This window comes from Podarcis erhardii (assembly GCF_964252035.2).
Source record: "Podarcis erhardii genome assembly, chromosome: 3".
Lineage (NCBI taxonomy): Eukaryota > Metazoa > Chordata > Lepidosauria > Squamata > Lacertidae > Podarcis > Podarcis erhardii.
The window spans coordinates 34,145,935-34,157,986 of record NC_138507.1 but is presented as its reverse complement, the minus strand read 5'-3'; the positions used below and the strand labels follow the sequence as shown (position 1 = coordinate 34,157,986).

General features: G+C 43.3%; 1 protein-coding gene and 1 long non-coding RNA gene across 3 annotated transcripts in view; one reads left to right on the top strand and one right to left on the bottom strand.

The window, feature by feature from the left end:
* The window catches only part of LOC309339426, a 142,657-nt gene that overhangs the window by 2,560 nt on the left and 128,045 nt on the right, over nucleotides 1-12,052 (bottom strand). Inside the window, exon 5 of the long non-coding RNA XR_014155334.1 lies at nucleotides 4,697-4,838. This is a non-coding gene — a long non-coding RNA (uncharacterized lncRNA). The remainder of the gene's footprint in view (nucleotides 1-4,696; nucleotides 4,839-12,052) is intronic.
* Nucleotides 1-12,052, top strand: part of KHDRBS2 (KH RNA binding domain containing, signal transduction associated 2) — a 354,578-nt gene that overhangs the window by 316,566 nt on the left and 25,960 nt on the right. For both annotated transcript variants that reach the window (XM_081857320.1, XM_081857321.1), the window contains exon 8: nucleotides 2,992-3,050. In XM_081857320.1, coding sequence (XP_081713446.1) covers nucleotides 2,992-3,050 — 59 coding nt within the window. The remainder of the gene's footprint in view (nucleotides 1-2,991; nucleotides 3,051-12,052) is intronic.

The following is a 12,052-nucleotide window of genomic DNA, read 5'->3' as shown; positions in this document are numbered from 1 at the left end:
GGAAAAAAAAGCCCTGCAGCTAACCCATTTGAGGACTGCAAAAAAAGCACCTAAATCAGGAATGGCCAAACTTGGCCCTCCAGCTGTTTTGGGACTACAAGTCCCATCATCCCTGGGTCCTGGGTCCTGTTAGCTAGGGATGATGGGAGTTGTAGTCCCAAAACACTGTTGCACGCCCCTCCAATCGGTGCGAGATTCCAGGCACTTCCCCAGCGTTTGTGTTTACTTTTGGAAATGCGGCACAGCAGAGACTGTGGTGTCTTTAGGATATATGTGATATATATTGTATATTTGCACATATATACAACCTGAGCCTGTGATGGAGGGGTTCACAGCATCAGTGCCCCCAAAGGGTTTTGTTTCTCCCATTGCCACAGCCTTGGACTCAAATAGAAATCAAACGTTGCTCTCAAACACCGCTCTGACTCTCCCTCCAGCTTGCTGGCTTTACTTCTAGATCACATCACAGCAAATAAACTCTACTCCAAACTCTGGGTTTGCCTATTGAGAGAAGAGGCCCCACACTTTTACCAGATTGCACTAAGCCCCTTAATCCCCCTGAATCACCAGGAGACTACTCCAAAAATTAGAAGCTCTGTTCAAATTCTAACACTTGCTGGACTAGAGGGATCTTGTAAGAATATTTTTTATACACCACAGTTTTTATTACACAGCTAGCCCAAGACCAGTTGTGCTTTATAGGCTGCAAGGCATGCCAATGGGGAATTGTATTTATTTCCCCAACTCCATAGCCCTACTGCTTGGTTTTTCTCCAAATTCACCCCTACTAAATATGTTCTCCAGCCTCAGATGGGGAGGTAAGGAATCCCTCCAGCAACCTTCATCATACCAAGTGGGCATTAGCATTTTTCTTCCTCGTGGTTTTGGAATTAAGTGGAGGCATCAGAGACAGGTTGCCCCATTCTAGCTACCCTCAATCTGGGGTCAGAATGAAAGTATGGGTTTTGCAGGAGTGTTTGCCCCCCCCCCCCCCGCAGCTTTCCCTCTCTAACCAACAATGTGATGTTGGAGTTAATGTACAGAGGCGGAGAAAGCCATTGCTGGCAGTACAGGATCAGGCTGCCCTGAAGCTAAAGGCTAAAGTATAATGTAGTGTATGCTAGGGGAAATACGCCTGGCTGATAATGAGTTCATCTTATATGTGCTTTCAGGCTAGGAACCTGAGCTCTCAAAAATGTGCTTTACTTTATTTTCAGGCTAATGAATGCTAATCATAGAGAACAGTGCCTTGTTTCCCAACTGCCAATGAAACCTGGCTTTCTTGGATGCATGAACACGAAACTTGCGAAATTATAGGATAAAAATTAAAATTTATAAACAGGAAAGCTTTGCTTATGCTGATTTCTTTTGATAATTGCTGAGATGTACTACACTGGTATAAAACATGAATTGAGTTGAGATTTGTCTTCTGATGCCACCTTAAAGCAGTCATAGAAACCATCTGTGCTGGCTCAAGATGCTTGAAATGCAATTCACTTATCAAAGCTCTTGTCCAAGAAATTAGACAAGAATATTATTCGAATAAATATAAGTAATAGATAGCTGCATATATTCAGCTGTATTTAAAGTGGCATGCATTAATGAACAGTTGCCTCCATATTCTGGAAATGCTCAGATTCTAGCAGTGAATTCTGGAAGAGAACTCGTTTGTTACTAGAACCCATAGTGCAGGCATAGGCAAACTCGGCCCTCCAGATGCTTTGAGACTACAACTCCCATCATCCCTAGCTAACAGGACCTGTGGTCAGGGATGATGGGAATTGTAGTCTCAAACATCTGGAGGGCTGAGTTTGTCTATGCCTGCCATAGTGGTTTGTTTGTTTTTGAAGAGGCAAGTCTTAAAATGGTGGATTAGCCAAGAGTCAGAATGACATGAGAAATTATTCTTACATTGAAATCCCAACCCCACTATGAGGATAGCTGAGAGTGGGGCTTAGATGGTGTGCAATCTCCTCTCCACCAACCTCCATTAGCAGAAAGGAGCACCACAGGTTGGGGGGGGGGCTGTCTTGTCATGCAAGTCCCAGCTCCACCCAAGCAGTTCTCCTACTGGCAGCAGGCAGCAGAAAACGCCTCTCAACTTTACATTTGTTGCAGCTTACCTGAATGGTCCAGGGGCAGTGCAGTGGCAAGGTCAGAGCTGTGCAGATCTGTGTGTTCCCATTGGTGTGTCCATGCAGCCCTGACCTCAACACTGCCCTGCCCTGGCCATGTCCAGGTAAGCTGCAGTGAGGCCAGTGTTGGGAGATTCATGTTGCCCACGACACTGGCCTGCTGGTTTCCTGCTCTCCTGCAGATGTGATACCAGAGGCCTTTTCCCCTCCCTCTAAAATTATCATTGGCCGTGTTGACACATCTGTTCTGGCATGATGTTACTGATCTTTCCAAAGCATGAAGGATGCTTTGTTAGGAAAACGTGGTTACGATATTATTGCTGTAGCACAAGGAAATGGACTGAGTGCGCTTTGTTTCTCCTCTGTCTCTTATCATTTGGGGATCTAACCTGCCTGTTCCCAATGACAACACATACATACGTTTTGACAAGAACAGAGCTGAAGCCACTGCAAGTCAAAACAAAAATTCCTGCTGGTTCATTCCAAGAATCACAATGTTTTAAATTTGGGAGGTGTATCATAATGTTTAGTTCTAGTTAACTGTGATCAAAGAACTGGTCGCATAGGCATTTTTTATAGCAAGCTGTAATTCCTTCTGCACATTCATAGTCAAATCTTCAAAACCACTGCCATTCAGGGTTACTTTTATTGGGGGGGGGTGTTAAAATGAACAAAGCATTCTACTGTATGTTGCCTTTTTCCTTTCAGGTTTTCCTCCTTAAATATTGAGTTAGCGGTTGCTTGTCTAGATTTATTTTTCATTTTTTTAAAAAAGGACCAACATAACAAACTTATATTTTCTTGTGTTTGAAGCTTTCCTGTGCCAATAACTTTACTTGCTGTCAATCTATTGCAGTCTGCCTGAATATTATGACTATGGTCATGGAACAAGTGAAGATGCTTATGACAGCTACGGTAAGGCCTGTTCTATTTTTGGTAAAAGTGTGAAGTCAGAAAACCAATCACTCAGTGACAACCTAAAATTACTTGTACATTCTCCCTCTCCTGCTTTTATAGAGGCCAGACTAAGCTGATTTATGTCATTCTGAGGTAAAATGTGACTTGTGGGACTGAAGCCAGGAAACTGAGCAGATTCGTTTTCATCAGAATTTCAAAGACATTCATCACGCTTGTAGATCAGTTTTTAAAAAGTAGTGGTGAAAATGCTGATTAGGGCCCAAATCTATTTCATGGTGATGGTCGTCTGTCTTACTGATGTCACCTTGTTTTACGTATATGCTGTCTCAAATACAGGAAAACAACAAGAAGCATGAAATGCCTCAAATGCTTTGTTCTTGTTGGATAGCAAGTATATGCTACTTTAATTAAAATGCGTTTAAAAAAAAAAGTATTGCATGTATAGTTTCCAGTAGGTCAAATCTTGCCTAAAGTTCATGACAAACCTGTCAGTCCCTAACCAGCAACTGATTGCTCATATAGGGTTGCCAGCTGATGGGCAAGGGGTGGGCAGACTAACAGGGTCAGGGTCTTGTTGTTTTGGGAAAAGTTACCACAAAAGCAAGGCCACTTCTCTTCCGTAGAGAGCATATGAGAAATAAAAAATAGATGTTCTCTACAAGGTTTATCTTTTCCTTCAGCGTGCAGGTTGTGACTGGCATTCAGCCACATAACAGAAATGTACACGCACACATTATATACTCACGCCCACAGATATGAAGAGAAACCGGAAGTTCTGTAGCTTTACTAACACTACACAAGCCACCTCATACTAGAATTGTGTATATACTATAGGGCATATGACCCAGTTGAGATTAAGCTCTCTCAATTGATTGCAATAGAATGAATTTCAGAATGTGCTTGACTGAAATCAACACTCAGCCTGTCATCCTATGCCTACTTTCATGGGAATAAGCCCCAATGAACTCACTGGGGCTTACTGAGTTGACTCGTATAGGATTGCACTGTTAATAGTGCTTAATTTTGAATGTGCTATGGCCATTGGGTGTTAGGGATAATCTAAGCAACAGATATCTACCAGGAATGGTCCCTTTACACAGGCAAAATTCTGACCTCAGAACCTGACCTGCTACCTCTGACCTTCCCAGAACATCTAAACCCTCTGTTTTTATTTTAGAGAACTCTTAACCATTTTTTTTATTAAAAAATTAATTTGGCCTTGAAAGTTTTCTAAAATCACCAGAAGGTATAAGTTTGGATTCATTCTGTTGAAGCAAACAAACTGTGAAAGAATAACCCATCCATCCAGCAAGAATAACTAGAAATTGCAAAAAAAAAGAGAGGTAAAAGATGCATAGGAAGAATAGAAGTTTATGCAAGTTGACAGTTTCAAAAATAATTGTATTTGTTCAGCTGTTGAGAATATATTAGTGCACGGCAAAGTTTCTGTTCCTTCATGCTTGGTTTAAAATAATGATTTCCTAATAGGACAATGTCAAACAAGGATGCTAGCAAATAGAAAATGGCATTATTTCCACAGTTAGTGTTCACTAAGTGTGTAAGGATATGGGGCCAGAAAGATGGGGCTATATAACTTGAGTGGATGAGCTGTGTAGCATGCCAGCCTCAGCTTCTCACCCTACCTGGTTTTGCCTGGCTTTTCTTTCCCTGGGCTTTTGGTCTCTCCCCCTCTCTCTCCATTGAGATGCTCACCCGCATCCATAGCCTTATCTGCCCCGGCTTCTCCTCCTCTTCATTTCATTCATGTTCATCTTTGGTCCAACCCTGTGGCCTTGTTAGAAAGATGCACACCAGGATAGGTGAGTACTTGCAAATTGAGCGGGGTTTGGTTTTTTGTTTGCCCCACATCTTGGCATCTTTTAATGTTTCCCCAAACATTGTACTATAACTCCATTGCACTTTTCCAGACAGCATCTGTGCTAGTTATATGTCTATACACCTTTGCCTCTGAAACTCCTTTTCTTTAGGCACCAAAGGTTAGTGTGTAGTGTGTTGGCTCCTAGTAAGCATACAAAGGAGATGAAGTTGTGAGTGAAGACGTTTGATGTCGCGAAGCTGCTGACAGCAAGGCAAGGCAAGGCAATGGTATTCTCACATGCTTGTTCTCGGGCAAAAGGGACTTCTTTCCCTAGTCAACAATTGTAGCTTCCCCCAGCACAGCCAGTCTCAGAGCTTTCAGGTGGTGCATCTCTCACCTATGTCAGCAAAGCATTTCAGAAGAAGGCAGAGACGGAATGACAGATGTGTAGTGCATTGTTGTATAAGTGATAGGATCCAATTGGTGCCTTTCTACTCATAGTGGGGTTTTGATCCAGAAGAGGCATCCATTAACAGAAGAGGACAGGAGCCAATTCCTTCCTCATCCACCCTGCAGCTCATGGTTCTCCGAGAGAATTTTTTCCTGGGCAACCCCCTAGAACAGGGTGAAAGGTGGTATAGGTAGCTGCAGGGAGGGATATGGGATTTGCCAAAACCACTCCTCCCCTTTCATGACCAGGAACCTCCCTGGGATCAAAAGTCCTTCCATGAGCGGCGTAGTACCAATTGAATTCTGCCCAATGAGAATTATTTGGTTTTCTGTGAAGTATATTGTCAGTGTTAAAGCTACCACTGATCATAACACATTTGTATGAATGTGCTTTTTTTTTTTTTTACTGTATTTGCTGTTACCACTGGCTGCAGTCAAAACAGAATATTAAACTCATATAAATTCCACTGGATATTAAGTGATTTGATTTTAGGGAGGCTCATGCATTGTTACATGAATTCCTCACAACACTTATTTGCAAGTAAGTCCCATTGAGATTTACTTTGGAGTAAACATGATTTGCATGGCAGTGCATGAGTGTGATTCTAATAAAATCCCAATGAAACCAATAGGATTTACTTCTGAGAAAATGTGCTTAGGATTGCGCAGACCTAGAAGTAGATATATTAACTTCATGTTTTACAATTTCATGCTCCTAATTTCAGTATTACTTGCAAAAAACTTGAGAAACTCAAAAATCCTTACTTGTGTTTTGTTTCATTTGCACCAAAAAGATGTAAAGATTTTTAAAGGGGTGATTATCCTGCGCCGCCCCTGGTAGTATGCAATATATAATTACAGAAACTATTGGCCTACTTTTCTGCTTATGGCTGATCAATCTGGTCATCTCATTCATCTGCACCATCATTGCTATTTACATATACCAAATTCTTCAAAGCTGATTAGTCTTTTTAGTTATCCATGCATTCCTTAGATAAATGTTGTTGGTTATATGGGATGGGGGGAAGTATTAATGAAAAAAATTAATGAATAAATCAATGAAAATAAAATAGGCTTCCTAACCATGCACTGTTAGATTTTTTAAGGATGTATTATTTTACTAAATTCTACAGGGATTATATGCCAAGAATGCTGCTGCTGCTAATAATAATAATAATAATAATAACTATTATTTTATTATTTGTACCCTGCCCCATTTGACTGGGTTTCCCCAGCCACTCTTGGTGGCTTACAGTGCATATAAAAACATAGTAAAACATCAAACATTAAAAACTTCCCGGTACAGGGCTGCCTTCAGATGTCTTCTAAAAGTTGTATAGTTCTTTTTCCCCTTGACAGCTGATGGGAGGGCTTTCCACGGGGAGGGCATCACTGCTGAGAAGGCCTCTGCCTGGTTCCCTGTAGCTTCACTTCTTGTAGTGAGGGAACTGCCATAATACCCTCGGAGGAAGACCTCTGAACAATGGGGGTGGAGACACTACTTCGGGCATACTCGGCTGAGGCTGTTAAGGTCTTTAAAGGTCAGCACCAAGACTTTAAATTGTGCCCAGAAATGTACTGTTCTGGAACCTTGCTTGTAACTACTGTCTTTAAAAGTGCGATGAGTAACTGAATGCAGTTCTTAGTGATATAGCTAAAGTTTTCGTTTGATTTTGGGTTTTACATAACACCCCATGGAAAACTTGTCCTTTTTCTCACTCTTGCCCTCTCTCTCATCCTTTCTTCCATTTCTCTTAGTCTTCTTAAGAAATGAACCCTCTTTTTTAGTGTTTGAGTTTGTAGCCTCCCTAAAGGCCAATTAAAACTACTTTTCTCCAAAGATATACCCAAAGTACGGTGTGTTAAATCCTTCAGCATCTTCCCTTTGACACATGGTTGCAGTGGGGGAAGGTGAATAATTTCTACAGACAACTACCTGCTTCTGTACTCTATTTATTGCCCATAGATAAGGATCTGTGATTGTCTGAGGTTAATCAGAATTTTGAAGAATTCAGGACTGTGATTATTGGCATTTTGTAATTCCAGTCTTAGAAAGAACACCTATAGCTTACTCGTACAACGTTTTATGAACTATCAGGTTTTAATTTAAAAAGTTTAACTTGGTGGATGATCAAACGCGTTTTTGATGTTGATCAGCCATCTGGTCCTGTGTGAGTGTCTGGAAGCGGTTGGAGGATGGATGGCGGCTAACAGATTGAGGTTGAATCCTGACAAGACAGAAGTACTGTTTTTGGGGGACAGGAGGCGGGCAGGTGTGGAGGATTCCCTGGTCCTGAATGGGGTAACTGTGCCCCTGAAGGACCAGGTGCGCAGCCTGGGAGTCATTTTGGACTCACAGCTGTCCATGGAGGCACAGGTCAAATCTGTATCCAGGGCAGCTGTTTACCAGCTCCATCTGGTACGTAGGCTGAGACCCTATCTGCCTGCGGACTGTCTCGCCAGAGTGGTACATGCTCTGGTTATCTCCCGCTTGGACTACTGCAATGCGCTCTACGTGGGGCTACCTTTGAAGGTGACCCGGAAACTACAACTAATACAGAATGCGGCAGCTAGACTGGTGACTGGGAGCGGCCACCGAGACCATATAACACCGGTCTTGAAAGACCTACATTGGCTCCCAGTACGTTTCCGAGCACAATTCAAAGTGTTGGTGCTGACCTTTAAAGCCCTAAATGGCCTCGGTCCAGTATATCTGAAGGAGCGTCTCCTCCCCCATCGTTCTGCCCGGACACTGAGGTCCAGCTCCGAGGGCCTTCTGGCGGTTCCCTCACTGCGAGAGGCCAAGTTGCAGGGAACCAGGCAGAGGGCCTTCTCGGTGGTGGCGCCCGCCCTGTGGAATGCCCTCCCATCGGATGTCAAGGCGATGGACAACTACCTGACATTCGGAAGACACCTGAAGGCAGCCCTGTTCAGGGAAGTTTTTAATGTGTGACATTTTAGTGTATTTTTTATCTCTGTTGGAAGCCGCCCAGAGTGGCTGGGGAAACCCAGCCAGATGGGCGGGGTACAAATAATAAATTATTATTATTATTATTATTATCTATACACACGACTACAGTGGCACCTCGGGTTACATACGCTTCAGGTTACAGACTCCGCTAACCCAGAAATATTACCTCGGGTTAAGAACTTTGCTTCAGGATGAGAACAGAAATCGTGCAGCAGCGGCAGCAGGAGGCCCCATTAGCTAAAGTGGTGCTTCAGGTTAAGAACAGTTTCAGGTTAAGAACAGACCTCCAGAACGAATTAAGATCTTAACCTGAGGTACTACTATATATATAAACGACTTTGCATTTTTCCCTCCAGCTCCTCTACCTTTTAGGATAGAGTGTTGCACAGTGGAAGGCTTAACATTTAAGATGCAATGCTTCTCTAGCCTGGTTTCCTAGTTTGTGTTCTAGTCTGAAATGAACAGCCATCACTTAATCAAATTAGTTTGGCACAAAAAAGGGGGCATATTTGGGGGAGAGGCTGTGGCTCATCCACTTAGCTCACTGTTTAAGGGGATTTGGTCCTGGTGGGTATCACAACCTTTTGAATCATAATTGTCAGAGTTGCCTCTAGGTCCCAGCTCACAGAGGACCAACGCTAGTCAGTAATAACGTATAAAAGTCTTTATTGAAGATTAGTTTCCATTTCCAAACCGCAGCGTGCAACTCTACGTCTTAGAACCTAGACCGGCGAAGCTCCATCTGAGTCTCCGCCCCCTAGACACCAGTTTAAGACTCTAGCCTTACTCCACCTCTTCCGTTGTTCTTTCCTCCTCTGGGTCCTTCTGCCCCCTGGGGTTTCATCCTTTCTGGACTCTTCTGACGCTGACCCCCCTGAGTCTTGCCCCTCCTTCCGGCGGGCTTTAGGACCTGGTTCCCTATCCGGGCTACCTGCTGTGCCGCTCGCCTGTACATTTGAACTTGGCGCGCGCGCCCAGCCGGTAACTTTCCTCTTGACAGTTTCCCCGCTCTCCGATGGAGGCGTGGTCAATCCTGACTCATCTCCTCTCGCTGGTGGTGAGAACACTGGTCCCGATGCCTGGGACTCCTCCCCCCCACTGCGCTCTGGTGGGGAAGCTGGTCCTGATTTCCAACTGCTGCTCTGGGAGTCCCCGCTGGCCCCTTCCTTCTGGGGTTTCCCCCTTGGCACCCCCCTTGCCCTGGCCATCGGCGCTCCCTTCTGTGAATCTTCCGATTCGCTGGAGAGGCTCATGGAATCCCTCTGACCACTGTCACCGCCTACACTCCCCTCGGATTCCTCCCCCTCGCTCTCCATTTCCTCCCTCTCCTGTGCCTCTGCTCCTGAGCCCCTGACAATAATGAAGACTTCTGAACACAGGTTTGTCCCACAGTCAGAATATGTGATAGCAATCCACTATGTGATGAAAGAAAGGTAATTTTAATTCATAAAAAGGTGATTAATTTTTTTGCAATAAATAAAAGCAGAAAGGATTTTTTGTATTTTATATATAAAAAAAGTTCAGGCTGACCCACTGAAGTGAGTCTTACCATTTCCTTGAGTTAAGAACTGCCACCAAGTGTAAGTAAGTCGATGCAGTTTTTCCTTAAGATAGTCATAGTGCAATCCTATACATGTCTATTCAGATGTAAGCCATGGTGAGTTCAATGCGACTTCTGCCCAAGTAAGTGTATATTGGAGTGAAGCCGCAATCAAGTGTCTAGAAAGCACACGTTCATATCAATGCAAGTAAGTAAGTGGGAGATCCTCTTGGAAATAGGAATGTAAAATTAACATATACAAAGGATAGAATTCCTAATGAGCCCTGTCAGTGGAAGCCGTCCACAGGGACTTCTCCTTGTGCAACAGGGCTCTTCACCTCTCTTCTTCTCCCCTGCACCCTCCAAAATTGGGTCTAGGGGGGTCAGGAGAACCCCCCCCCCAGACCAGCTTGCAGGAGAGGGAGAAGAAGGATCATGTTGTCTGGCAAGCTGAAATGCTTGTGCAGACAGAACATTTGTCATAGGAGATATATATTAGTGCATGGTCTCAACATCCTCTTTAAACGTGTGCAGATAATGCATCAATAAAGCAATGCTCCCAGCACATACAGGAAGTTTACTGAAAGCCCAGTGAAAGTAATGGCAAAGAGCCAATGTGAATTTTAAGTAAGACTGCTGAAATAATAATAAGTAACTGTCAATTGATCACAAACCAAGGAGGCTGGCAGCTAGTGATAATAGCAATTAACTTCCTATTCCCCATTTAATGGTGGGTTGCTGTATTGATTCAGTGAAAACACAGCAAATTGGAAGTATCCACATTAATAAAAGGTTTCTGCTCATGCATTTAATACTTGTGGCTTTAAAACAAAATCCCATAACTCTTGATTAACTTGTAGCCATGATTACTCATGTCCTTAGCCCTTTCTTTCCAGTTCCTGCAGCCCTCCTGAAATGATTTCATTCGTAAGCAGTTCTCTTTCAAGCCACTTTTAACTTTCTTCTCCCTTCTTCTTTTTCCAATTCAAAATTCAAATCGATAAATGCTAGATTATTTTTTTAAGGGAGGAGCCTATGGCAATCCGATACCCACTTTTCTGAACACAATGGGATTTCCTTTTGAGTAGACATGCATAGGATAGCACAGTAATCATGATAAGTAGAAGCAAAGTGCTCTGGTTGTTCAGGAAAGCAAACAGCCTCTATTAGGCGATTGGGCAAAGATGAATCTGCAATAAAACTGCCCTGCAGGAGAAAAGGGAGCAGATATTTGAAACACTCAAGGCAAGGAGTATTTTTGAAAAAGTTCATCCACAGCGATGAAGGAAAGGTCTAGATTCATAGTCACAGGGGTTCATAAGGCCTCTGGCGAGAACAGTCAGTCAACTGCTTGATGAGAAACAATAAGAGCAGAGGCAGTTTTAGGGTGGCATTGGGTGCCGTGCTGCAGGGGGGTTGCAAAACAATGCTGTAGAACAGAGCGCGATAGGTAGGGGTGTGTGCCAAATTTTAGCACCACACATGGCACTGCTGGTGACATACATACAAACATTAAGCTGAAGATCTAGATGTGTGAGCATAGGCAGCCTTTTTCCTGCTTTTTTGCTCTTCCCATTGTGCAAGCAGCAAAACACACCAAGATTCAGCCTTTAGCCATTGCTTCCCATTACATGTGAAACCAGAAACTGCTACATTTAATAGCTTTTCAAACCAAGCCAGGAGCTTGCTGTGTCTGAATGTTCCCCTCATTCAGAGTTTGAGCTGTCACACACTGATTTTGTTCTACATTGTGTCTGGTTTTTTATACCTATCCACTCCCCAAATACCTGATCCAAGTCGTGCAGGAGTTAGTGTAGTCTGGAGGAGGAAGAGGATAATGGAAGTGATTCTTTGAATATGCCATGGTGACAAAGTATGAGTTTAATCTGCTTGAAATGCTGACAAAACTTTGCCATGCTAGAGGATAACTAATCTGTCTTGTGTGCCCTTACATTTCTACACGACCTATGCAATCTGCTGCATTTCTCAAGCAGAACCCTAGCAGGTCTGTTATTTGCCACTGACCCATGTGAACAGACATCACGCACGCTCTTGTTGTCTAATTGGTGTCTTGACCGTAGGCTGCTTGCTAGTTTGTTCGTGCAGGTGCACAACTTAGATCATTGATTTGATTCATTTGGGAATGAGTTTGCAGACATAATTGTGTATATTTTACTTCCAGAGCTTACTAATCACAAGCTGTCTAACTCTCACCAGGA